The sequence below is a fragment of the Prorops nasuta genome, unplaced genomic scaffold, assembly GCF_024137725.1.
Source record: "Prorops nasuta isolate Cenicafe-Biocafe unplaced genomic scaffold, Cenicafe_Pnas_1.2 PNAS00005, whole genome shotgun sequence".
NCBI lineage: Eukaryota > Metazoa > Arthropoda > Insecta > Hymenoptera > Bethylidae > Prorops > Prorops nasuta.
This window is the reverse complement of record NW_027116802.1, coordinates 5803241-5831199: the sequence shown is the minus strand read 5'-3', so window position 1 is coordinate 5831199 and position 27959 is coordinate 5803241. Positions and strand designations below refer to the sequence as shown.

At 38.3% G+C, this 27959-nt stretch overlaps 1 protein-coding gene across 1 annotated transcript; it reads left to right on the top strand.

Annotated features, from left to right (window-relative positions):
• The first annotated feature begins 28 nt into the window (after nucleotides 1-28).
• On the top strand, nucleotides 29-27958 carry sif (still life). The gene is made up of 29 exons (XM_066727762.1): nucleotides 29-166; nucleotides 750-1624; nucleotides 2063-2247; nucleotides 2327-2445; nucleotides 2638-2845; nucleotides 3159-3388; nucleotides 3779-4328; nucleotides 4656-5015; nucleotides 5369-5425; nucleotides 5571-5742; nucleotides 5848-6075; nucleotides 6247-6376; nucleotides 13262-13407; nucleotides 14120-14387; nucleotides 14638-14781; nucleotides 14884-15066; nucleotides 15298-15552; nucleotides 15858-16028; nucleotides 16118-16304; nucleotides 17210-17476; nucleotides 17573-17853; nucleotides 17959-18153; nucleotides 18232-18340; nucleotides 18424-18603; nucleotides 18836-19131; nucleotides 19306-19493; nucleotides 19661-20067; nucleotides 20144-20368; nucleotides 20446-27958. The coding sequence occupies exons 2-29, from the start codon at nucleotides 1458-1460 to the stop codon at nucleotides 20622-20624; spliced, it is 6087 nt and encodes a 2028-aa protein (XP_066583859.1). The 5' UTR covers nucleotides 29-166; nucleotides 750-1457; the 3' UTR covers nucleotides 20625-27958.
• Nucleotide 27959: the final 1 nt, after the last annotated feature.

Genomic DNA, 27959 nt, shown 5'->3' with positions numbered 1-27959 from the left:
CTGAAATTTCATCAATTTTCGTGCAGCGGAAATTTCTATTTAGTTTGAGAAATTCCGTCCAATCTCTATGATGAGGATCGGGGGTTCGGAGTATGGAGGGAGGTGTTGATCGAAGTAATATTTTTAGACTGAAAATGAGAAATTAATTTGAAGGTGCGGAAAGGAGGTAGGACTGGATTGATTTAGATTTAAAGGCGTGCGTGGCTGGGGAAGTGCGAGCTTTGTTGGTTCAGTAACCCCGAGCGTGCCGGCACTATAATTATCCACTGCACTTCTGCATGACCGATATTGTTACCTTATCGATGCACAATCAGCGGGGTGAACATTTCCTTGCGCAACCGCTTATCGCGATCGACTCGCGAAGGTTCACGAACGTCACTCTCACCCAGTAGTCATGACCTTTCTTGGCCAGACACGAAAACACTGCAAGAACAACACTCGCATATTTATTCGTTTCGCTATAGATTCTCCTTTCTCGACTGAATTGTAAACATTGAGTAGAAATTTAGAAAATTTTATCCTTTACTTTATATATCGTGTATCGCCGGGTTTACTATTATATTTACTCGTACTACTTGGCTTAATTTCTCGTATTCGGGGCATCGATAGATATTAGTTCCAATTAACCTTAGATATTCTGCAACGTAATACGTTGTATTCTTGATAGAGTACGACGAATTATTGACCTAAACTACTTATCCTTCTATCAAAGAGAATTTTTAAACGAACAGATTTAATTTTTGTTGCAGCGATCATGCCAGGGAGAAGCTGATAACCTTGCACGGCCACAATAATGTGACAATAAAAAAAGCTTCTTCTACTATCTGATATCTTGGGGAGTTTCATCCCCTGGTATACAGTGCTTCCCATACTGAGAATCGAAGGAAAGGAGAGCATAAGACAGAACCGAACACCGAGATTTGTATTCTCGGTGTTCAGGAAACGGTGCCAAAGGTCAACTGACAAGCCAACTTAAAGCTGCACAGTGTAAAGAAGTAAAGACTGGCGAGAAGAAAAGCAAAGAAAACTCAATCATCAAGAATAAAGTCAAACAAAAAAAAAAAGAAAGAAAATTCCCAGAAAGGAAACGCCGGGAAAATCAAGGAGGACGAGAAAGAAATCCAAACGAAACACCTTGGGAGAATATTGAAGTGAGAAGATTTTGGCTGGTCGAAGCCAGAAGTTTTTGGGGATAATTGAAAACATCATTATCATTCGACATTGTTGAACTTTGTAGAACGTCCTTGAGTATCACTAGGTATTACCTATCGCAGAGAAACTGTCGAATATTATTATTGGTAGTCAAGACAGTGAAAACGTTGGGACGTGACTGGGGCCAGTAGAAAGGAAGGATAATAGTCAGACGAGGCGAAAGAGACGATTATACAGCATTTGGAGATCGCTGTGGAGGATAAGGAATTTAATAGGGCAAAAGGGGGGTGATAAGGCTCGGTAGAATGGGCAACAAGCTGTCTTGCAGCTGTGCACCCTTGATAAGAAAGGCGTATCGTTACGAGGATTCGCCATGGCAGGCGGGGGCCAGGGGTGGAATGGGAGGAAGTGGAGGGCGCAGAGGTGACACTGGCCACTTGCTCAGGTGCGGAAGCTTAAGAGAGAGGAAGAGGTGCGCATACCATTATCATTCAACCATTCAACCATCCATTCTTATCGCTATCTCTATACCTATTTATCAAATTTCAATTCTACTTTCTCTCTCTCTCTCTCTCTCTCTCTCTTCTTTCACCCTTATTATTTTTTATTTCCCACCCCCACTCTCATGCATCGATCTCTGCATAATTTAATCACATTTTGAGCCAAACTCTGTCAAATCCAAAGCTTCTACTTCTATTCAGCACTATTCTCCCCTTTTTCAGCCGTCTTAATTCTCTTATTCGTATATGATAATGTTCGCTCTCCGTCACTTTCTTATATCCGCTTATTTTCTTCTTCGCTTTCTAGACTACTTTCTCAGTGTTTATATCGCAAAACTATAGAAAAATTTTCTGTGCGATTCGTTGTGTGGATTATTTAAATGGGACAAAATAATGAGGAGAATGTTTAGGCTATGGGCTGAGGTATTCCACGTGAGCGCCAGCGGTGCCGGGACGGTGAAGTGGCAGCAGGTATCGGAGGATCTGGTTCCAGTAAACATAACCTGCGTGCAGGATTCACCCGAGTGCGTCTTCCATATCACTGCGTACAACAGCCAAGTCGATAAGATCCTTGACGTTCGATTGGTGCAACCAGGTTAAACTCAGTTGTCCTCAAAAGTTCATCCCTTTTGTACTTCAACATTGTTTTAATACATTCTTAAAATTATTTTTAGGAACGAGAATTGGTCAAGCATCGGAATGCTTCGTTTACTGGAAGGACACGGTAACTAATGATACCTGGGGACTCAATTTTACCTCCCCTATCGATGCCAAACAGTTCAAGGAATGCTGCGTAAGTTTTTAAAGCGTTTGGAAGAACACGATCGACAGCCACGAATCCTCTTTTATCGTTTAAATTATTTCCAATGAAATAAAATTTTTCATTGAACAATGTTATTTATACTTAATGTATTTTCTATGATGGAGAGAGGATTTTTTGAGTGTTGGGCGAATTAACTGAATTGATTGATGATTATTCACGCAGTCACCGTCATTTAAGATGTCGAGAAAACCGTCATCTTCGTACTCGTTGAGATTGGAGCCGCCCAACAAGCAGAAAATTAAGACACGCCGGAAGCCAGTTTCCACTCCTGCATCGCCAAGTAGATCCAGAGAGCCACAGTGCACCTGCATGACCCCGGAACAATTTGCGAGACTTCGCAGCCAGGATCCAAGATACAGAGCATCTTGTGGTGAGGATACATGTATATATATATACATTCCCTCTCTTTTAACTCCTCCTAATACTCTTATGTAAACTATAGAAAGATTTTTAAATGAAAACTAAATATCAATTTATTACCCCAATAAATTTAATCAATAATCATAATTTATTTCTTAACTGATTTGCATAGAAGTATTTCAGTTGTAATGTTTAATTAAATTTTTACTAAATAATTCTACAAAATTATATCGGCCCTCACCGTTGGTTAATTGCTTTATGAATTAGACATTATTCGATTAATATATTGATTAAGAATCGTCAATTAATGCAATTTTTTTTAGGTCCGTCGACTTTGCCAAGAACGATGGCACGTTCGACCGAAATGGAACCAGGCCGTGACAAGATAACAACGGCCACTTCCAGCGCATCTCTATACGACAACGTTAATAACGCAAATGCTGCGCAAGGAAAAACTATGAAACCCGGAGAAGCTGGCAAGCAGAAAGACAAGCAAAACGAGACTTGCCAGACTGGACCGAAAACTGCTAATATCGGAATTGGAACTGCCAATGTGAGATTAATAAATGCACTTTTAATTAATTCAGTTTATCTTTTAGATACGACAGGCTACTTTAATTATATACAGGGTGGTGAAACAAAAATAGTGAGAAAGTTATTTTAAGAAATAAATATTTTAAAAAATGCTCATATACTTCAATTTTTACTTTGAGGGGATTTTTTTTAATATTGTCAGCTGCACTAAGTATACAAATAGTGTAAGGGAAAGATTAATTTTAAAAATTCTTTAAATATTATTCCTGAAAGTTACTTAGTAATTAGCTTTTCATTAGACTACCCTAAATATACTAATTACAATTTTATTTTTCCTTTACTTAATGTCTTCGTTTTCTTAAAAGCCTCTCACGAAAGAAACGTTTACAAATCTATTAAAAATTTCTAGATGGACAGTCCAGAGGAGAAAAATTCAGGAATTTCACCGAAAAAATTACTCAAGGGTGATTCTTGCCAACAAAACGGTACCGAGTTGTTAAAATCGGAGGGTACCCAGGCTGGAGGGACCTTGCAGAACAAAATTTTGAGAAAGGAACAGCTGCATCATACGAGATCAGCAGACTATACAGAGTTGGAGATGCAAAATGGCAATATATTCAATATAGTTAACAACAATCACAGTAGAAAATCAAAGAGCAAGAGCACCGATGATATGAGGATCGAGAATGCACAGAATGGTGGAATCAATCTGGACTCAAATACCCTGAAGAGGATGTTGAAGCCAATGTCGAGCATTGATAGTCCAGTAACGTCACCGGAAATGACGAGAAAGAGGCATGGACACCACAGTTATCATTATCACCCAAGCAATAACAACCAAAAATACGTCATTCCTGACACCGAAAATGAGAACTATGCTCATCCATATCGTACCCCTTATAACAACAAATTCCAAGGATCCAGAAGCGTTCACGATATTGGAGGAAGGCAATACTCTGGTGAGAAACCATATCACATCGTGAAAACCATATCGTCTCTCTAAAAATTTCAATATGTTCGAAAATTATTATCTCACGTTATACTCGGTTCTCCAAATAATTTCATCCGGTGAAATATTTCATTGTTGGATATTATAGTTTTGAAAATTTAATTTTACCAAGGTAGTAATTTCAGCGAGAGTTTTTGTACGCTTCATCAGTATAGAGTAGATGCGCGAAGCTTTTTTGCTTGGTCTTTTCGATTCATGCGCTTTTTGGGGGTTGAGAGGGATGACATCACAGGGGACTTGGCAATCATCTGCACGAGGCTGTCGCTCTGTTTCTCAGGTGGAAGAGGGAGGACGTACTTAGATTTGGAACGTAATCGGTGTACAGGTGATATGTCCCCACCATCCGACAACGTGATCTTCGACAACCAGTGTTACGCAACCACCCCGAGTTCTTCCAATGGAAATTCCGACATGGAGCAACCGAACCACTGCAATTCTCGCAGGTGCAACGGGGGCCAAGCATATCAGCAGCAGCAACAGAATATGCAATCCGTTTCAACACCTGGTAGCCCCAGCAGTCGGCTACTCCTCGAATACGAGATGCACCTGAGGAACACCCTCGCCAAAGGCATGGACGCCGAAAGTTACAGTCTCAGAACATTCGAGGCTCTCCTCACACAAAGCATGGAAAACCTCGGTATTCATGCCTAGTCTTTAACACATTTTCCCTTTCTCTGCTATATTCCCCGTTGAATCTCTTATCAACCTTGTAATAACCAATCCGAAGCATACAAAAAATGTCTTTATATTCAATTTTTATTAACACATATGCATACTCTCTCCTTCTTCTATCCTCTTTCCATAAATTTTCATCAAACACCATTATCATCCTGTTGAGTTTTTATCAATTCCATATCACGTCCCATTATTATCAACCAGCCAAGCTTCTTTGCTTTTCACTCGGTTTTCCTTCTTCTCGATGGACCATCATACTTAATTTTCACTCACTCATGTATTCATGGATATATGTATATTTTATATGATTTTCAGAATTTGCTGATAACATACCATTAAACGTGCAACGTACACCTCATGTTTCACGTAGACGTAAGTGCATCATGTCATGTATCATTCCGGGATGCTCGTTTCTTGTAAAAAGTGGATTAAAAGGGAGGGGGATGAAAAGAAACGTATAAAGATTAAGATTCAGAACGTCCAAACATTTTTCTTAACAATTCGAACATTTTTTCAGGATCGAGCTCCAACAAATCGTCCACTTTGCCACTTTCTTATCGTTACTGTAACGAGAGGCAAAACAGCAAGGATAGGGATGGGTACTACAGCGACAGAAATGAAATTATTCGTGAGAAATTAGAGAGGGAGGCTGAGCGTGAGCGTGGATATTTGAGTGATTATAATTCGAGGTAACGTATCGTCGAATAATAATTTATTTATTTTGTTAAGTATTTGATCTTTATTATTTATTTGTATAACCTGAAATCATAAATTTCATTTGTTCATTTTTCAAGGTGTGCCAGTTGCATCGGTGAGTCAGCTCGTGCCCAATGGTTTCGACATTCCGATGGCTGGCAGTCAGGAAGTTCAACTTTTGGATCGGGAGCTTCGAGTTCGATAAACCCAACGTACTCTGGTCATAAGAGGGAATCACCCTGGGACTCCCTGCCATCCCTCAGGCACGAGAACAGTCTTAACGACAGTGGATATAAGTCAAACAGGACCGATTCCTTCGAGCAAAGGTGATGAATCGGTCCAGATCTTAAATATAATGTTAAGAACAACAATTTATCATAATTAGGAACACTATTGTTTCATATAATAGTTGAGGATAATCTTTTAAATATAAAATTGATTTCCCCATGTACCGATTTGTAAAGATCATTTGTCAATTTTAATGTTCCATTTTTCAGGGGTACTTTCGATCGACAAGACAGCGTTAGATCGGATTACATGTCGGACAGAGATGGCAGATACGGAATTGTCCAACAAGCTTCTTTGGAGAGCACAGACTCCAGACTTTGCTACTTGACTTCTTCAGAGGTGAGTCTACAAAGTATCTATTATCCTCCACCACTTTCTCCTCCAACAAGATAAAAAGTTTGAGTCGTACGAACTTTGCAGTTTTTCTCTCCTTTTTTTAAATTCCAATAATTCGCGAAACGATTGAAATTGCTGCGCAATATTTGTAATTTTTCCTACACTCTATCTGTATAAAAGATAATCAATAGGACGTTCATTATCGTGTAGATAAAAAAAGTGATCCAAGCCCTGAGAAAATTTACTGTGTAATATAGTTTAAACTGAATATTAAATGGGAAAGTAGAGAAATATATATATATAATTTTTTTCAAGAAAAATAAAGATTGATTTTGTAGGTTCGCGTGTGATTGCGTGTATCCTGAGATATATCTCGTTGGATACGAGATATTATAGGGGGATTGACAAATGGGAATATCTCGGAGTGGCCCTGCTCGCGATTCATTTCAATCAATCGAAGTAGAATCCGGTGGATTGGTGAGGCAGGAGGCTGGTAGGCTTTATTTTTGTTGTTCTCCATCATCCGCTGTTTTATATACAGTTGCAACGTCACACGGATGGGCCGTTGCTGATAGGGCGGGGGATGAAATTTCCAACAGGTGCATGCGCAAACGCAGTTTTCTTCTGCGTTCCACTTTCCATCCCCCTGCAACTCCCTTCCAACCCCTTTCGATTCCTCTCGCATCCCTTTCCAACCCCTCCCATCGCGTCGACTCCCTGTAACCCTCCCAAACTATGCCCTAACCTTCCCCTACCTCTCTCCACCCCCAACCCCTCCCTCTTGTACCCATCCTAACACCCTTTCCACCTTCCGCGTCGTCCATAAACTATTTCGCCCGAACTGCCACGGAAAAAGTCAGCTTTTACAGTCAAACCGGAAATGTAATTACGAAAACGAGCGTAAATTCAAAACAGCCACGACTAATTAATTCGCCTCGATTATCTCATAGAATTTTCAAGAGCCCTGACACTTTCAATCGCTGCAGGAACTTTTACATTGGAATTAAATGTTTTTTTTTCTCTTCTCACTCAAAGGAACGTTCTCCCTTTTACCCCAGGGAAAGGCGACGGGTGCATCAATTTCTGCTAATTAGCAAAGGGACGCGCATTTGCCCCCACTCTAGCTCAATTAATTTAACCAAAAAATCAAGAATGAACGCACCGAGCATCGCTAAAATAGACGGAAGCACGAGGCGTATAAAATCACTGCGACTAAATTGGACTCGCTGTAACATCCGTGTAACACACACAACCTAAGAATAATTATCCTCCAAATTAATTATCATCCATAAAAAGAGAAAACGTATTATAAAATTTCGAGTTGTACCATTCCAGTAAAATTGGAGATTTGGGAATGTAAATATGGGGTGCAGGTTTAAACAGATGTTAAGGTGTCGTGGGGAGGAGGAGGAAGAGGAGGAAGGCGAGTCACCGGTGGTATTAGAATTGCAAAGGCTAGGGGATAAATTGACGAGACAGGTCGGTGAGGCATTCGCGTTGTACAGTTGTCGCAATGGTTTGGAGCTTTTCTATTCTCGTCCCCTCCCTCACTCTCGGACCAATTGCACAGGAGGTTCCCCTCCCCCTTGGGTGGCAGAGAGAAAGAGAAAGAGAGAGAGAGAGAGAGAGAGAGAGGTCGCACCCCTCCATGTTACGTGCATCCCCTTCCACGGAGATTCTGACCTACCCCTCTATCCTTTCACAAGGGCTGTGGTATTGATTCCCCTCGCAGTGCTGGCAGCTCTCTCACTTCCATATCCACCAGCGGCAGTCCGGAGCTAAGCGCGTTCGTCTGCAAAGCTCGGCGACTCGGCCAAACTACCATCAACTAGGAACAATCCTCTTTCTCCCTCCCCTCCTCTCTCTCTCTCTCTCACACACACACACACACACACACACACACACACATTCACGCAAACTCTTGTTCTCCCCTCCTCTCTCTCTCTCTCCCTCTGTCCACTCGATCCCAGCCAGAAACTTTGACTGGCGCAACCGGGAGAACTTCCTCCGTGCCTATCCAGCTCATAACCAGCCACTTCCGGTTCACGCGTGCTGCTGGTAACGGTACCGGACCGGATATCGCGCTGTGACGTCATCAAGCCTCAGCCTCCGGACGGATCTCATCTCTCATCGACTGGACACCCAAGAGAGAACCAAAATACTATTTATTCATGAGAGAAATTTATCCAAACTTGTACAATTATCAGATCGACACTGATGAAATTTGTCGGTGATGGAGTTACCGGAAGTTGATGAATCAAACTCGTTGCAAGAATTGGATTACCGAGATGATTTGGGATTCGAGTGAGACTGCTTTTGATTCCGAAAGAAACGAGGTTTTCAACTGTGTGGAGGATTCGATGCAATTGAAATTTTCTGGTACAATTTGGATATGCCTTTGACAATTCGAAGGGATTTTTGGTGAATGAGAGTGTTTACTTGTACGAGGATAGTGGTTCTGCAGTTTTGGATGTTGATTTTGGTGAACGATCTGGGTCTGGATGTTTCGTTCAACGTGGAGGACTCGTTAATTGAATTCTCGCTGACACAATTTTCTTTTCGAGTTGGAGAGGAGGAAGTCGCAGTGGAAAAAGCAGAGCGGGCAATTTAACGGAGACAGTCGAGTGTAAAGCAAGTGGACAACTTCATTTTTTCGATTCACCACTGGTGCAACCACTCCAGCACTTTCTTTGCTTCTACGTGCAACTGGTGCATCAAACGTGATTATTCACTTTGGCTATTTCTGCCTCGACTAGAAAAAACCTACCCCTGATAGAAGAGGGTTTGAACTCACACTAGCCAGGGGACTCTTCTCGTTACTTCTGCTTTCACTCGAAGACCTGTATATATATATATATATGTATCTGCATATATGTATATGTTCACCTCAAGGTCAAAAGTATTGAACAAACGGCCCTCGAGATCTGGCCCATCGAGAAATTAAAAAAAAAAGAGTGAGAGTCCTCGAGTTATTTTTCAATTGAAACAGGAAAGTAATTCTGTTACTATTGAAATCGGAGAGGAAGAGAGGATATGAGACCTGATTCATTTTTCAAGGAAGAGAAGCAGAGAGGAAATTTATAAGAATGTTTGAACGCAGCTTTGAGAGAGCAATCACAGTTTGGTTATTATACGAAGAAATTATTATTATCTGATGATTCCACGGTTGTTGGAACTCTTAAAGAGGCTTCTAGATGGATAAAGATTAGCGTACGAATGGAAATAGCCAAGAGATGGAAGAGGGTATCAGTGATTCGATGGAAGATTGGGATTACGTTAATCGGCGATCCACTTAATAGCTACGAAGAAATTTATGGTCTTGGATGTCTCTCTCTTTCTCTGCTATTTATATTATATCTTTATATACGATGTTGCATTATACATTTAATGTTTAAACGTCTTACACTTTAGCCATCTCTATATAATTATCATCAATCTTGCTATTGTTGTTGTAGCAAGTTGCTGTGTTAGCCCAGTGACTTTGTACCTGTAAACTAGAGGTGCTGAAACTTACCTTCGTTAACGTTAAACTCCAACGATTAATCAACGTCATATAATTATTGCTCGCTGAATAACTATATTAGACTTCTGTAAACTCAACTTAATCCCAAATTGAATTCGAGTTTTATCGATGCTTTGCAATAATTCGAGAATCCTGTTGTTAATAAGGAGATGAATATTTAAGAATGATATCGAAGCTTATTTTGATTGTGTTAAAATAACGAGATAGATATTTCATGATGATAATATCGAGATTTGATTGGAATTTGTTAAAATAACAAGATAGAAAATTGTAGAGATTGTGCTCGAAGGATTTTAGAATCAAACGTATAGAAAACTCGTGATATTTTCAGATGTAACATATTTTTCTATGAACAATTCGTATTGCAAAAAGATTTATATTTACTCCGGACAAGGATAGGCGTATATCTGTAAAATATATGAATTGTTGATTTAAAAACGAAGATGGATGAAAGATAGTAGTTTCGAGGATAGAAATTTATTTTAGATTCTATATACACTTAGTGGTCAAAATTCTATTTGGGGCATGGGGCAGAAATAATTTGGGACCTCGAGGTATCTCAAGTTAAAAATTGAAGAGAGAAATCAAAGTTTAAATCAATAGACAACAAAATATTCTTAAGTGCTGGGAGAAGCTTGAGAAACAAATTGAAGGCAGATCCGATAGGAATATTTGAAGGGTGGAGTGTTTCAAGGACAAAGTAAATGACGTAGGACTCGTGGTGGGGGAAGGACAACAGTTTTACCGTCAAGCTCTCTAAATAGAGAGATGAGTTTCGCTGTGAACACACAATGGTCGACCTGTACAAGCTATTTTTCTTCTATTTCACCTGCACGATCACCCTGTGCTTCTTCAGGAAACTCACCAAAGACACGTAACCAAGTCACGTCGCCATTTCCAAAGGAGTCCTCCAGACCCTAAACCAGAATCAAGAATCTTATCCCCCCCCCCCCCCCACCTGCAAAAAGGAAATCCTAAAATCTGTCTGAAAATAAAAATTGAGAGAGAGAGAAAAAAAGAAGAAATTTCAAAATATAATGAGGAAAATAGTGAAAATAATTGTCAGGAGCCTCGAGAGACGTTTGAACTATAAAATACAGAGAATAGAATAGTCGAGATAAAATCAATAAAGTTTCGAGCAGTACAAGACTTTGATAGAAGCGAATAAATATTACAAGCAATGAAGAGGAAGAAGTAAACGATGAAGGAAGGGTATAAAAAATAGTATTTTTTGGTGTACCAATGATGACTCGGTTTACTTTCTTCAGGATGTGGCAGAGGCGGGTGGATTTGTCTGTTTCCTCCACTAGGGGGATGATGTATTTGAGCCAGGTATCTTGGTCGTGCAAGGATCTCAAGGAGGAATGATGGTTGAGCCTAGATGGTCGAGAAAGTGCAAGAAAAGTAGCCAGGAAATTTTGAATCCGAGCAGTAGCTACACGGACTTGAAGACTTTGCACAGGCAGCAGTGCAAGAAATATTTCTGTCTGTGCAGACGTCACACGATAAGCGTGATCTGCATAAACGAGTCGCGAAAGCTCTACTGGTTCAATTGCAAGAGTGTCAGGGAAAAGGTGAACTTTGGCCTTGGAGAAGGTTACTACTACAAATTGCTGAGGATCATTAACGGGGCATTGAGTACCTGGGCCCAGCGATACGTCGATGGATTGAGCTTCGCTCGCAAGGAGATCATGTACAAGATCAACGGGACAGCCGAGAGAAACATGAAGCTCCTGAAGGAGGGTTGTTACTGCCATTACCATCCTCACATTACAGCTGACGCCTGCAACGCTGACTTTCTCAAAAAAGTCGTAAGTTCTTGGCCGAGCGATAGCCTCAGAGGGATTTGCGAGAAACTTCGCGGTATGACCAATTATACTAAAAAGGTAGAGACGTCAGTCCCCTCGATTTTATATTCTTCTAATTGATATTTTGTCTTCTGATATATATAGATCTTCAATTTTTCTCTTTTTATTATTCCTATTTCATTATTGTTTTTTATTTTTTTTATTTTTGTAACTATATATATATATATATATATATATATACGGATGGTGCATAGATTCTTTTCAATATTATGATCCCATTTTGATATTTGACTCAAAGGTTTCGTATGCTCGGTTTGTAAACTAAAATTCTCACTACCTTGGCACTGGAGTATAACCAAAAACACGAACAATCAATCTTTGTAGTTCTTTTTCAAGATTTTCATTGACTCCATGCCCCAAGCCTGTCGATTCACCATGCAGAGACCAATGGATTGTGATATAATAAATATTGTTTAAAATACTTGCAAACCCCTTGTTTTTCAAATTTTTGAAAGATTTTTTAATTTCTTGTATAAAATTCCTATTTAGCTTCCATACCCTGTTTTTGTGTAATTATGGATACTTCATAGATTCTTTTCAATATTGTGATTCCCATTCGATATTTGGCTCAAAGGTTTCATGTTTGGTTTGTAAACTACAATTCTCCCTTTCTTAGCACTGAAGTATGACCCAGGGCACGGAGCAATAAATCTTTGTAGTTTTTTTAAGATTTTCACTGATCTCATGCCCCCAAGTCTGCCGATTCACCAGGGACCAATGGATTGTGACACAAAAAATATTGTTTAAAATACTGCAAAGCCCCTTTTCACAATTTCTGAATGCAAATTTAACCCGATTCACCATAGTTTTGTAGATTTTACGTGTTATTCTTTTTTTTTAATATTATTTTTATAAATAATCATAATATAGCAAAAAGCAATGGGCAAGGATGACTTTTTTTTAAAATAGATTTTTTGCACGCACGTATGCGTCCCATTCGGTATGTTTGAAATTATTTTTATTCAAGAGTTTGAAAGATTAACTATTTATAAGAGCGAGAGAGAGAGAGAGAGAGAGAGAGAGAGAGAGAGAGAGAGAGAGAGAGAGAGTGTGTGTGTGTGTGTGTGCGAAAGATAAAGGGCTAAATTTGTAAACCGAACTAAATTGGAGCTTTAACTTGGCAATAACTTAAGACGAAGACTGAGGTGAGCAGTGTATCGAAGATTAAAATGAGACAACTTTGCCCTTACTAAGACCATACCAAACTTAAGTTCCATTTATAAATTTGCTTAGTAGATGAATAGTGAGAATGGGAAAGAATAAATGAAGAGAAAAGTGTGAAAGCTTGAATTAAAAAAAATTAAACGTGACAATGAAAGAATGAATGATTAGAGAAAGAAAGAGTGAAAGAAAAAAGTAGAAAATTATACAAGTATGAGAAAAATAATGAACGACAGAGTGTAGAATTGAAAAAGAATTAGAAACGTATCATTACGAATATTTTTGTGGCGTTGAAACGACGCGGTAGAGTAAAATCAGCGTGGTCGACGTTTGCAGATGTCAGACGATGACAGAATGTCATTAACGACTGCCGTGAGCGACGACGACGACGGCGAGAGTGTCATCAATTCGCCGTATCGTGGCAAACAAACTGGAACGGCGGCTGCTTCCTTCAATTGCACCGGAGCAGTGAGAAAAGCAGGGTGAGTCGAGTCTTCTCCCCAACTCATATTTATCTTTCCAGAGCTGGCCCCACGAATTTATCTCGCTCAGCTTTCAACCCCGTAAATCCACCAATGCATTTGCCAAATTATTCCACGCAATTAACTACGTACGAAACGATTTATCTAGAAATTTCAACTCATCGATAAATCCTTTCCGCAACTATTTTCGATAATTCAAGAATAATTATTATTTTTCGGTTATCAGAATATCCGATAAGTTGGTACCGATCAGAAAAACTATTAGGGATGTATCTAGTCTGGGTAGAATATTTTTGTACATTTTTTAATTTACAGTCCTATTATTCAAAAAGTAATTATTAATTAAGATTTTTTGAGTACTCTTTTTCTTATTGCAAGGTACCAATATAAAAAGGGCATTTTAAGAAATTCCATCGAGCAATAATTTTGAAAAAATGACCAATTAAATTTATTTAAATTCCTATTTTCTTATTGATCGAACTCAGTAAGGTACCAATAATATAAAACCGGAATAACTTTAAGAAATTTCAACCAGGAATAACTTTTTAAATAAGAACTAAAAAATTAGAAAAGTTGATGAGTGTTTTCTACTCAGAGTTGGTACTTCTATCGAAAGTTTTTCGGCTGCTATATAAACTTATATGAATAATCCTTCATACTTAATTTTTCATTTCTGCCGATCGATCAATCGACAATTTTTTGTTCGACTCAGGTTCCTCAGCGTGAAAAAGTGGCTTTTACGCAAGAAGCACCAAATAGAGCCGGCAAGGAAAAGGGGATGGAAGGGTTACTGGGTGTGCCTGAAGGGCACCACGTTGCTTTTTTACCCATGCGACTCCCAGGAAAGCAGGGCGGTTGAAACTGCACCGAAACACTTGATAATCGTCGATGGGGCGATTATGCAACCCATCCCGGAGCATCCCAGAAGAGATTACATCTTTTGTCTCAGCACTGCTTTCGGGGATGCTTATCTGTTCCAGGTAAAAATTCTCCCTTTGCTTCATTTCACTTTCAAATCTCTCTGCAACCACTTTGATTCAATTATTCTAATTTATCCAGATTTTCGTCTCTTATTGGAACCACATAATCGATATTATAATACATAGCATATAGAGATACATATAATTTAAGAAAAAAGGCGCAAGGATCAGGCGTATATATATATATATATATATATATATATATATATCCATATATATAACGAGGCAAGTTAATTCAATTTGATTTCAGGCACCGTGCCAAGTGGAACTGGAGAACTGGGTGAACAGCATTCATTCCGCTTGCGCGGCTGCATTTGCCAGACATCGCGGAAAAACCGGTACTCTGCATTTGTTGCAGGAGGAAATTTTCCGCCTGGAAAAAGCCATCGAATCGGTAAGCAATAGTTCGCACATCTAACGTTGATTTCAAATTTATTCAGAATCCATCATTATATTATTTTATATTAATACACCGTTATTGTGAAATTTCCCTCAGGATCACAAACTCAAACATATGGCTGATCTTCAGCAGTCAGTGGTCTCTGATATAGAGACGAAGCAGCAGATCAATAATCAGATCGTACAGTGGGAAGAGAATCTGGAGCGACTGCATTGCGAACAATTTCGTCTCAGATGCTACATGGCCAGCTTGCAAAGTGGCGAGCTACCCAATCCAAAGGTAAGAAAAGGATTCTCAGGTAGAGAAAGAGCTTGGTAAAAAACCGTGCAAATAGTTAATTAAATACACCATATTGATTGAGATAAAAATAAAGTGTATATATAGTTATAATGGTAGGACTAATTTACGCTTAATTAATCAGCTCGAGGACGAATTAGCTTTGTTATTTTTATTTCATTTGTGCAATGGAAATATTTTTCTTCCAATTAAATTTTAATCGGGGATTTTCAGAGTCTGCTGACTCACGTGTCCAGAGCGACCAAGCAAACTTTGAACAAGTTAAGCGCGTTCACGGTTTCCTCGTTCCACGCATTCATCTGCGCCAGAAGCCCGTCGTTGCTAAACAATTTACTGGCGGGACGAGGCGCCACCAAGAGGAGGCCACCCCTTTTGTCAAGGTCCAACAGTGGCTCCAGTAGGAGGTCGCTGCAAATCTCCTCCAGGGACGAGGAGAAGACCGTTAAAGTATCTGTACCCGATAATCAGGTATACCTACGTATGATTTTTTATTTATTTTAATTCACACACTCGATGGAATTAATTTGATTTTTGAAATAACAACTGCAGAGGCCTATAGAGGAACTGATGTATTTATTATTAATTGTTCATTATATCACGTTTGCAGAATTAGTGTATCACAGGTTCTCTGCATTTAATATTTATAATTTGAACGACCTTGTCTCATATTTCATATCGATCGAAACACTTTTTTTTGTCATTCAATAATTCATATGGTTATATATTATATATATATGAAATAATTGAATACTAAATCTAGGAAATATTTTCAGTTGGTGTCTGTATTTCTTCGGGATAACATGACGGTGGAGGAATTCCTGGCGAGTGCCTGCACCAGGAAGAATCTCAATCCAATGGAGCATTTTGTTCGCGTGAAGAAACGTCGCGATATGGAGGATCACAATTACTTTGTGCCACATAGAACAGACACTATTGAGACTTACGTAAGAAATTTTGTCCAGTGGATTCTTGTTCTTCGAGAGAAAAAGAAAGTTTTCTATTCTCTCAACTCGTTTGATCGATTTGTCTATAGTTGCACACTCACGAGATCGTTGAAGTATGTGCCAAGATCTTATACCAAGTGGAGCTCCAAAGGAACACCCTGGACCATATGTGGGGTTTCTCGGTGGAGGCTGAACTCATCGAGAATTCCGAGAGGCAAGACGAGCTCTGCTGCTACGTTAGTCGAGTGGAGGACAAGAGCGTCGCTATGCAAAATGGCAAGAAAATTCATCATGATTATTTCAATAGCACTAAAACTTTTCGTTACACATCGCTACTATTTTTTAACGTAATATTTGCTCAGTAAACTTATATCAAATTAGGATGATTTATGTATAGAAACAGCTGTAGACATTGATAATTCTTCGTCGTGATTTTAGTAGCTAAATTTAAAATAATATTTGTTAATTTTGAGATGAGAGATATAGACAAGAAAAGACCGGATCGTAAATGTAGAACGATCATCGAGGAGGGTTTTGTAGAGTTTTTTTTAAATAATCTTTGAATTGTCCAGTAGTGGTTTGAACGCTTCTGCGCGAGGTAAAATAACTTCTTGACCCAGTTCGTCAGGATACGAATATAAGATAATGGGCGTGCTTTCGTGTATTTATGTGTGCGTGTCCGTGCGTTAAGCACGCCAATGGGAGATAACTGAAAAAGATCACGTATAAATATAAGCTTGAAGCAAACAGTTTAAAAATAATACTGGTAGCGCTTGGAAAATGCACGATCGTCATTGAAGATTATTGATTTTTTCCCATGAACATCCACAAGCTTCGTCAGAGTTGCATGGATGAGTTTTAATGAGCCTTGCATAATGTGCCGGCATAAATAAATGTACCTTGTACCAGAATAAGCTTTTTTTCAAAAAACCTTTACGGCAAAAATTGTCATAGTTAAGGTTGAAGAAAACAAATTTCTATGGAGAATCAACGTTTTCTTTTAAAAGCGAAATTATATTTGAAGAATTTAATGTATTGAGAGTGTAGAATTGTATGAGGAAAATTCAAAGTGAATTGTAATTAACGTGGATGGCTCATGGAAACGAAAGATATATTTTTATTCTTTTTTTTATTCCGTGGATGAAATGATAGAAATGAGAAATTTGTATTTGGTATTTTAGGAATCATCAAGAGCGATGAAATCATGGTGATAAACGGTGCAATCGTAAGTGATTTAGATATGATGTATCTAGAGAGTGTTCTGCAAGAGGAATTGGCTCTGTGCATGATGATGAGGTCATCGAGAACGGAGCCACCTGATCTTACTGGAATGATGAGGAGCACCGATGATATAATAGACAGCCTCGTCTGTCCACCACCACCAACGGACCCTCCGGTAATCAGTGAGGAAATGATTTCTGGTTTAATCGTACCTGCCCCAGGCTGGAGTGAGTGTAATTTGTTATATTGGTCTCGAAACATAAATGAGCCACAATTGGTAAAAAAAAAAACTAAATTAACGAAATGAATTTCAAAATTTTTAGGCAAGGAAAGCTTGATGCAGGAGTGCACTTCCGCAGGGCACACGGAGAACGGAAAACAGGCATCGAGGACTAATTCATTTGAGATAGAAAATCTACTGAAGACAGCGGAACAGGTGACTGGCATCTGTAGGTCTCCAGGAGAGACCAGAAAATCAAGCCCTACTGGTAGTGTCATCAGCTCCCATTCTCAAGCTATGACACCCAGCAGACAACTCAGTGATGCTGAAAAACTCAAGAAAGTCATTCTAGAACTGATAGAGACTGAAAGGACTTATGTAAAGGTATATATATACACAACATTTTACAGCGCCTTCTTTCTTTTGACTACACTGTGACATCTCACCCTTTGAATACGTTATAATTGGAGCTTGCCTTTTTCTCTTCAGAATTTAAATAATTTGCTGGAAAACTACTTGGAACCTTTGAAACGCGAGACTTTCTTATCGAACGCCGAGATAAATGCTTTGTTCGGAAATATACAGGAGATTGTCACGTTTCAACGACAATTTTTGCAGAATCTCGATCATGCTATCGAGATGGAAGCAAATTTCAACAACTTTGACCATCCGAGTCAATTTAAGGTGAGAAAATAACGAAATTGCAGCAAGATTTATCTTTATAATGCGCAACGTTTATTTATTATTAAATTTTTGTTTCAGGGTGTCCTGTTTTCCATTGGAAGTGCCTTCTTATATTATGTAAATCACTTTAAGCTTTACAGCTCATTCTGTGCTAGCCATTCGAAGGCCCAAAAAGTTTTACATCCAAGTGAGTGCCTTTTTTCTATTCCTATATACATTGTTTAGTGTAATAGTCTAACTGAATTTTATTTGGGAAATCTTAAATTTCAGATGAAGGAAATCAAGCACTGCAAGAGTTTCTACAAGCGAGAAATCCACGACAACAGCACTCGTCAACACTGGAATCATATTTGATAAAACCTATTCAAAGAATACTCAAGTATCCGCTGCTCTTGCAGCAGCTTAGAAATCTTACCGACGAACGCAGCGAAGAGCACCAACATTTGATTGGTAGGTTAACTGTACAATTTATAGTTATCATTAGTTTGACGATACTTATTACATTTCACTCAAACATTTATAAACAAATCTTGATGATATTTCTTAGCTATCTTAAAGGCATAAATTAATATAGATAAAAATTCTAATGCTAACTTAATCAAGATATGTAAATTACATAAGTAAATTTGTATAATTAGAGAAGAAAGAATATTGTTAATTTACGAAAAACGAAATTCCACAGAGGCTCTGAAAGGAATGGAGAAGGTAGCTGAGCACATAAATGAAATGCAAAGAATTCATGAAGAGTACGGAGCGATATTCGATCACTTATTCCGACAACACCAAAAATCCTGCAAGCAACCAATAGACCTGAGTCCAGGTGATCTTCTCTATTATGGAGGAGTCGAATGGCTCAATATTTCAGATTTCCTTGGGAAGATCAAGAAAGGCTTGGAGCTGCATGCCATGTGCTTTGTCTTCAAATCAGCTGTCGTTTTCCTCTGCAAGGAACGACTAAGACAGAAAAAGAAACTCATGGTAATTTTGACGGATTTCTAGTTAATCATTATTTTCTATATTTACTTATCGTCTGAGAGTACAAACAATACTGAAATTTCTATAAAATGTATTAAATAACGTATAGAAGTTTCAGGACTGTGAGTATTCGCAATTTATTCAATGATCTTTAACAAAAATACTAATATTCCATAGGGAGTCTCAACAAAAGCAAACTCCAGTGAAGTGGAGATCATTCGTTATCAAGTATTGATTCCAGTCACGGAGGTTCAGGTACGAGCAAGTTCAGCCAAAGACATGGAGTCACACTTCTTGTGGGAATTGATTCATCTTAGAAGTCAATTACAAAGACGTTCGGAAAAAGTATACGTGCTGTCGAATAGGTAATCAAGCAATTAAGATACTGCAATGTTCTCCAGTTAGCAAAATTAGTCGTAATGGCGTCGACAATTTTAATTTTCGTGATGTCATTAAAATGAATTTTATAAATTGGCAATTTTTATTTCAATCATCAATGGAGCATCAGAATACCGAATGATATGGTTTTCAGCACAACGGAGTTCAGGAACGCATTCCTGAAGACTATTCGACAGATAATTCGGGAATCGGTGAGGAACATGAGTATCCCATCGACAAAACAAAATCTGGAGAGGCAACCAACGATGACTATGGCACCACGTATGTCAACGGGACACGTGGAGAAATTCGACAAACAGTTGCTCCAAAGCCAAAATGGTAACAGCCAAATTATAATAACAGGGACCCTATCGAAGAAGGCGATGAAGCAACAATTGCTGGCCAGTTCGCATCATGCCAAACGAAAATACAGCCACTCCAAGCAAGTAGTGGAGCATGAAAGCTCCGAGGACAAGGACGCCGAGGAACCAACCCACCAACATCAACACCACCATCAGCAGACCTTTCGTTCCAGGAGTAAAACCATAAGCGACACTTCAGGTAATCTTTGACGCGATTGCAAACAATTTCTGTAGAATGTTATTGTATATTATAACGTTGAGTTGTACTCTTTTAGGCGAGACGAAAATGGAAATGGACTCCGGGACAAAATCCGAGGGAGAGGAGGATTCGCAGCAAGCTTTTTTAGGTGAGAAGAAGACCAATCTGGGCCGAACGCCCAATCATTTAACTCTGAGCACCACCTCGACCATTTCCGCAGGAAGCACAGGGAGCCAGGCCAGACTGATTCAATCCTCTCATCAGCCGGAGAACTACCAACCTATTACCGTCAAGGAGCTTGGTTGGTTTATTTTGGTACCATTGCATTTTTTCACTCATGAAGAAATTGCTGAAAATCCATTGAAATCTTCGTTACAGGTTCGCCAATCTGGAAGCCACGAGAACTGCCCTCGCTGGGTGAAGCCACCACGTTACCGCGTAAGGGTAAGTCGGCGGGGGAGTTCGCAGATATGAGTTCGGCCCACAGCGCCTCCCGAAAATCTCTAATAGAAATCAATAATTCTGCTCAACAACCTAACTTTAATAATCATATTTAAGTTTTAAAAACCGAGGCTAACTCGTTAATGGGGGGAGGGGTATAATTAAGTTAATGGAAAACAGTCATTACGATTGTATTGTCTAATGGTTATAAACGAAGAGAAAATGAGAAAAAATCCCATACGCGCTCGTCGTCCCCGCGAAGAACGCCGCCATTTTGTTTCCCCGTAGCGACAGCGCTCACCTCGAGACTTTGCTCGTGGATAGCTCGGTGGTGGTAAGAGATATTCGCGATTTCTTTCGTGACTCTTACTCGCCGCGAGTGAACGAGTGAATTTAGAGCGCGGCAGTTGTTATCGTTGACCGGAAATTGATGCGACGATAGGAGCCTGTAGCGTAGAAACTTTACCAACGACTTTTTCGGCCAATCGCGTATCAGTCGGGTTAGGTTGGTAATTGTTTCTTTGCTGATAGGATTTCTATCCGTAATGAATTCAAACTTCCGGTTGAACGTCGTTGTCCTTCGTCTTCCAAAATACGACGATCGATCTTCTTTACCGACAGGGGAAGCTCGGCCAATCGCAAATGGCGGGGATTCCCCTGAAAGACAGTCGATGATTCTCGCGATAAATTCTCTCCCCATGCCCCACTCGAAGCATCGATTGATACAGAGTAATGAAAATAGGCGTGGGCTAGGGAATTATTTAGCTTCGCAAGAATCCATCGACCGATCGTCGTAACGTATGCTGATTAATATCTCGGTCGGCAAAACAGAGTCGAGAAAAACATGTTCGATCGTCTTACTTACTAAAATCCTCCCTCTTCAATTCTTTTTCAAGCGTCCATTGGATTGGTTCGATAAATACCTCGAAAGAACTCCAGCGACTAAGCAAGAAAGACAACAAACATTTCTCTATCGATGAAATCGTGATAACGAGTGAGGAAAGTGCAATGGTGTTTGTTTAATCAATTCGATGAACGAGCGTTCGATCATAGCCGGCGGTTCCTATTGGCCGGCATCGATCGAAATCCCAGAGAGGCGAGAAGATCTCGCGCGCGCGTGTCGGCAAATTTTTCCACGAAAAAAAAAATGGTCGTAACTTTTGGGGAGAAAATTGAATTGAAAGCTAAAGAAAAATAGAGAAAAATGAAAAAAGAAAATAAATTTTCACTCAGACAACTCTTGCGATAGAAGAAAGGTAATCGAGCCTGTATATAATATGACAACACGATATTATTACGAATGATTATTATAATTATTATTATACCGGAAGTGTAAGCGAAAAGAAAAGGGAGGGAGCTGGGGTGGTAGAGGGGGAAACACGAGTGACGACGACGTAACGAGTAAGCTTAGCGATTTTAAAAATCGAGCCGGTTTAAGGGAAATCGTAAATTATATATAAATATATTATATTATGATATACATAAATATACATACGGAAACTAAGATGGAAATTTATGAATTATATATATTGTTCGTTAAAAATAGCTGGCTTCTTTCCCGCCCGGAATTTTATCTTAACCCCTTCAAACTAAGCTAATCCACTTCCGGTTGGGGGTGTGGTCGCCGTTATAGCAGACTTTATTTTTAACGTTTCTTAAAAAGATATAATACGGCTTGGAGCACTCTCGCAACCAAAAGTCGATGGCCTGGCTTGACCAGGATCGTAAAATTGCTCGTTTTCCCTCCAAATATAGGCTAGGATTGTCCAAAAATCCCAAATGGCCGACAATTTCAAATATGCACCAATCTTGAATTCGATCAAAACACAGTATAAATTCAATTGAATCAATTCAATCAAACCCTTTAACTGCCTCTTTTTCTTTTTTTAGAAGAACAAAGAGAATCCATGAACGAGAGTTATATTTCTTTCGTTTTTCAGGCCATTTTTAGGGTTTTTGGTGATAAAGTTGAGGTTAGGAGTGGAGGGTGTACTGAAATATCGGAAGTGTGTGCATTGTAAAAGCGAAACGAGCGTTTCCGGAGAAAGAAGCCAACGGTTTCGGAATGAACTAACGATATCCGCTATGTAACACGTTGTTAATGGGTATTGCGATCATTTAAAAACCGATAAAGAGGGATTTATTCGTGTAAATTAGACGACAGAAAGTATCCACATAGACGAATACCTACAACCAGAAGTATATATATAAATAATGAAGATTTATATATATATAAATATATATACATATATTAGATATATTTACAGCACACATAGAAATATACAAGATACACACACATACACACGTAAGCACTGCAGTTATTTAAAAGCTTACAAAAAATGCAGCAGATAATTAATAATGATACGAGAAATAAATCGTGCTCGATATTCTTTATCTTCTCCGAACTTATCGAACCTTTATCGATCTTTTGAAATGTTTTACAATATAGTACGACATTTCAGTCGCTCTCCTTTAAATTTTACGTCTGACGAATCTTCATTGAACTGAATTACTTTCAGATTTTACTACTTATTTATTAATTATCGCTTTTATCTCCATTTGCATTTTCCGCATTCTCCATATACTACAAAACTTTCTTCAAATCGCGTATACACTCTTTAACGAGGGTCGGTTGGCTATTTTTAGGACTGGAATTAATTAGCAATCGAATGGATTTGATTAATCAATTAAATGCCCTTTCTCTGGAGACTGGCAATAAATATTAATCGTCGTCGCACAATTCCCGATCTCTCGAATGGAATGTTACGAATGTTTCATGATAATTTTTGTTGTTTCTTATATCAAAACAATTGTCGAAAGGAGACTTTGCGCTGTTTGATAACGTTGAATTGTAGGAATGAACATTTTAGATGAATTTCCTAAAGTAAAAAATATCGAGCACGATGGTGAAAATTTGAAGATATAGAGTACTCGTGACCATTGGAAATGTCGTGTGAATTGATAAATTATTCGAAACTTTTTTTTAACTATAATTCACACAATTACTGAATAATTATATTTTGTTCAATTCCATTGATTTGGATCGTTTGAGTCTTTTAGATTAATTTCACCGTTTATAAGATTAAGTTCAATGACCTTTAGGTTGAATTTTTGACAAAAGTCCGTCAATTACTAGTATACTCAAGCCCGTCCATAACCCGGGCAATTAGATAATAGCTGTATTTATCTAGAGATATATTTGGTCGAGCAGTATTATTATACACCGAAGGTACAAACATTATTTTGTACCACGGATACCTGATACGCGGTACCTTGCAGAAAGTAGCTATACATATACTTTCTATTTCGTTTTTGAAGATTAAACTTTTAATTTTAAGAATTCCGCAAGCAACGACTTTTCAACACGCAATTTTCTCAGAGAGTAAAAATTGCATAATTCAAGCTACTACCGACCTGAATGTTTAATAACCACCTAGTCTATACTATACAGGGTGTTGCAGTGACTTTATGTCAGCTTTTGAGTAATCATAGGGAGAGGGATTTTAAACAATTTTTATTAATAAACATATAGGGTGGGAAATGTTTAATTCAAATTTTAGAGCTAATTAAAGATTTATACTTTCCTCATTGTAACGCTCTACTTCACGTATTATATTATATTTATTATCCTAAATTGACTTATTAAATTCTGCATTCAGTATTTTATATAAATAAATATGAAAATACATAAACCTTTATAAAATTTTAACTTTTTAACATATTTAATGTTTTCCAATATATATTTACAAATAACATTTATTTGAAATAAAATACTCTCTGACCTAACAAGGTATGTTCTAAAAACACTGAAACGCCCTGTACACACACAGTATGTATTATATTACATTATCTAGTCTATAATTTTAGTTGAAAGTTTTTAATTAATATCATTTTTTATTTCATTTCATTAATTTTTAAGTTACGTGTGAGAAAAATATACCAGTCACCAGTGCTCTATTCTTGGAGAAAGAACAATTTTCTGCAAAAAAAATGCGGGATAAAATTTGATTGAATTGGGGAAAAGTCGAAGTATAAGCTTTGAATGAAATTGGTAGAAATATTAAGAATGACGTAATAAAGAATAAACAGCGCTGTATGATAATCGTCGTTCGAAGAGACGCTTTCAATAGCAGCATACGTAATTCACGAAACGATTGGTCGGTGTAATTGAGCGACTTTTCGCTGAAATGCGTCAATAAATCGTTTCGTCACGCACTTTGCTAGTGGCTTGATTGGCCGCTGACCGATTCCTTATCAGCCACCAGTTCTCTTATCAAACATCGGATCTTTCGAGCTTCTTCAACCCTTATCTCGATTCGCACGTGTGCAGACTTCGATCCGTCGAGCTGACCAAACGACATACAATGCGCGCGCTTTAAGTAGTTTATTCAAAAACATTGCCTCAGCATTTAAAAAACGTTAATTTATTCCTTACAAAATTTACTCAAAATAATCACCAAAATATTTAACATTTTCAATCACTTCTTCCTTTCGTAAAAGCTGCGATATTAATTCGTTAATAGCGACAAATTCGAGCGTCGACCAGTGTGAAGAATTAACGTGGACTTTTGTTAATCGATTCAAAAGAATTAACACAAAATGGATGTGAATATTTGATGTTACACAAAACGCTCATGAACAGACTCATACACGCAACATACGTACATGCTAATTCCACTTACACAGATATATTTATTAAGGCATCGGTTAAGATCTGACAGCGAAAAAAAATAAGATACCTACTTACTAATTAATTAATAGTTGAGAGAGATAGAGAGAGAGAGAGAGAGAGAGAGAGAGAGAGAGAGAGAGAGAGAACAAGTGCAGATTCAAGAATTTGCGAATGACCTTCTGTTATACTCGACTTATTGCATTGTCTACTATATATAAATTTTATTGGATAAATAAATTATGTCGCGGTGCGCCTCCGAGCAAGAATCTTTGTCCTCTTACCCTCGATCCGCACACAAACACACTCTCCCACACCCATACACACGTATATATTATTATATATAATATACAAGAAAGATATATAAACGATTGATATATATAAAGATATTAATATATTATACACGTATATGCCGAAATGTTTATCGAAAGATCATTTTTAACGCGATAAAATTTTGTAAACACCAACTTTTGTCCATTTCTTACATTTGTAATAATCGATTCGTTATCCTAACCATGAACAATTGATTCATCAATTATTGCGCATTTAAAGCGATAGAAAGATTGATCAATTACTGGCCGATATGTAAAGAAAATTATAACCACTGTTATTGGTTTCTTCTTCGGCCGCTCCCCCCTCCCCTTATTTCATTTTTGCGAAAAATATTCCAGATTTATCGGTCGTTATAACCACAGGAACGTTTGGGATTTTTCATGGTGAAATGACAAAAATCCAAGTAGAAACTTTGTACCAACAGCTTTTTCATCATTTCAATAAAAATGTATTAGTTTTGACTTTTCTTTATCCGGTTGCAACTCGAGACAATCAAATGGTACAGCAAAACGTTGAATTTTTCCTCTAGAGACATTTCGTTCTCGCTATCTTGCATTTTCTTGACCTGTTATTCGATCATTTATATCACGCCGATATCTACTGTATTATCGCATGATTCGCGTACACGAAGAAGGATGATTGAATTTTATGATTCTGGCTAGAAAAAGAAAAATAATTCTCATAAAAGGAGCCAAATTTTTTATTGGTAAATTCAATCGCCTCTTTTGTTACGAGTGTACAGAAACGATACGATAGGGTGAACATTAGCTTAGGAGCGTGTCGAATCAAGTTCAATTATCTGGAGCGTATAATTGAACTATGATTCCTTTTACTATATTGACTGTGGTTGAAGTCATAAGGTACCATAGAAAGAAAATCCGGAAAATATGATCGGCCAAGGACCGATCGAGACACGGTGAAAGCTAGTGAGAGTTGCACTGAAAAATAGATATTAAAGTTATAATACGAGGAAAGAAATGATTTAATGCGAAGAGATCGTTTTTCTTTTTTAAATGGATTTTCGTTTGATTCGACAAATTGTTTTCCAGTGCACAATCATTCCTTTCACGAGAAAGATGTTAATCGCCGGAGTTTGCCCGTCGATTTTTAGATGTTTAACGGCAGAGCGTAAATCTGCATTATCATTCGTCGATAATCCAACGTTAGATTTAGCCTACATTAAGAGGTTAGGAATCGGAAACGGTCAATTCCCAGGGAACTGGTCGTGTTTCGTGAAACTATTGAGTATTGACGAGAGCAAAGATGTTAAATGACGTATAGGGTTGGGAATCATTATTGAATCCCTTTACGAAGGGACGATTAATGGACTGATAAAGATCGACGACGCGTCGATGCTTTTTGCGAAATAGTAAGCGATGAAACAATTGAAGCAACGCTGAAACAATGAGACTAAGTGTACGAAATGGAGGAGAATAGGTGGCGAGAAAATGCAGCCGATGAGGTTTGGAGGTTAAGTCATTCTAACTCGGAGACGCATCCCAATAGTTGGCCTAGTACCAATATTTCATATTTTTCGCCCCGGTCGCAGCGAATCGTCGAACGATTAATCGTCTATTATATATTTATTGACATTCTTCCAGAAATTTTATTGATATAAACTTTATCGCTATCGTTGAACATAATATATTTGAGATTAGCTACTGTTCACAGCTGTATCCCAAAACCTCCTGGCGCGAGCAAGCCCTATTCTTCCCTCGAAGTAACATAAAAGGGAACGATCGGGAGAGACTGGCCGAGTGATATATATATGACGAAGAGCTCTTCCTTACCGACCAAAGCGCGAAAAATTGATGTTGCTGTTAGAAGGCATTTAAAAGAAAATTCCGAGCTTTCGATGATCCTCGGGGATTTGTTCAGGCTATTTCTTGCGGTCCAGCTGTGAATATTGGCTGAAAATGGCGGCAAACTTGGTATATACGGCACCGAATCGGGCAAGTGTGTCGACGGCGGCCATTTTCATGACCGCGAGTAGAACTTAGCGAGAATACGACGAATGACGTGTGAGTGACGATGAATGAGAACGAGCGAACGTAGAAAAAAATTGGATAGGAGTCATGTAAGGCGGCAGATGTATTATTAAAAACATGAACAATTTTTGTCTTTCTGAAAAAATCTTCCTTTCTTTTTTTAACTGGCGTCGTTGGAGCGAAATCCGTCATTGGACTAAACGCACGAAACAATTTTCGTTCTTGCTCTCATATGCGAGATTGGAGGATTCGTGTGGCTCAATTACAACAAGACACGAACGCAAGGGGAGTTCTTTGCGTTTATACACCCTTTTATGTAGCGAAACTCCACATTACTAATGGATATTATTATTAATATATTATTATTACATTTATTGTTATTGTTCCTCGGTTGCATGGAGACGTTTAAGAGTGATCCATTTGTACAATCATTGAGTCATTAAAATATGATTATTCATTAT

Excerpts from the sequence above, each read along its gene's own strand:
- sif (XM_066727762.1), top strand. The coding sequence starts at position 1,458 with ATGGGCAACAAGCTGTCTTGCAGCTGTGCACCCTTGATAAGAAAGGCG. Across the intron at positions 6,377-13,261 it reads GCTACTTGACTTCTTCAGAG|ATGTCAGACGATGACAGAAT; the intron begins GTGAGTCTACAA and ends CGACGTTTGCAG. Across the intron at positions 13,408-14,119 it reads GGAGCAGTGAGAAAAGCAGG|GTTCCTCAGCGTGAAAAAGT; the intron begins GTGAGTCGAGTC and ends TGTTCGACTCAG.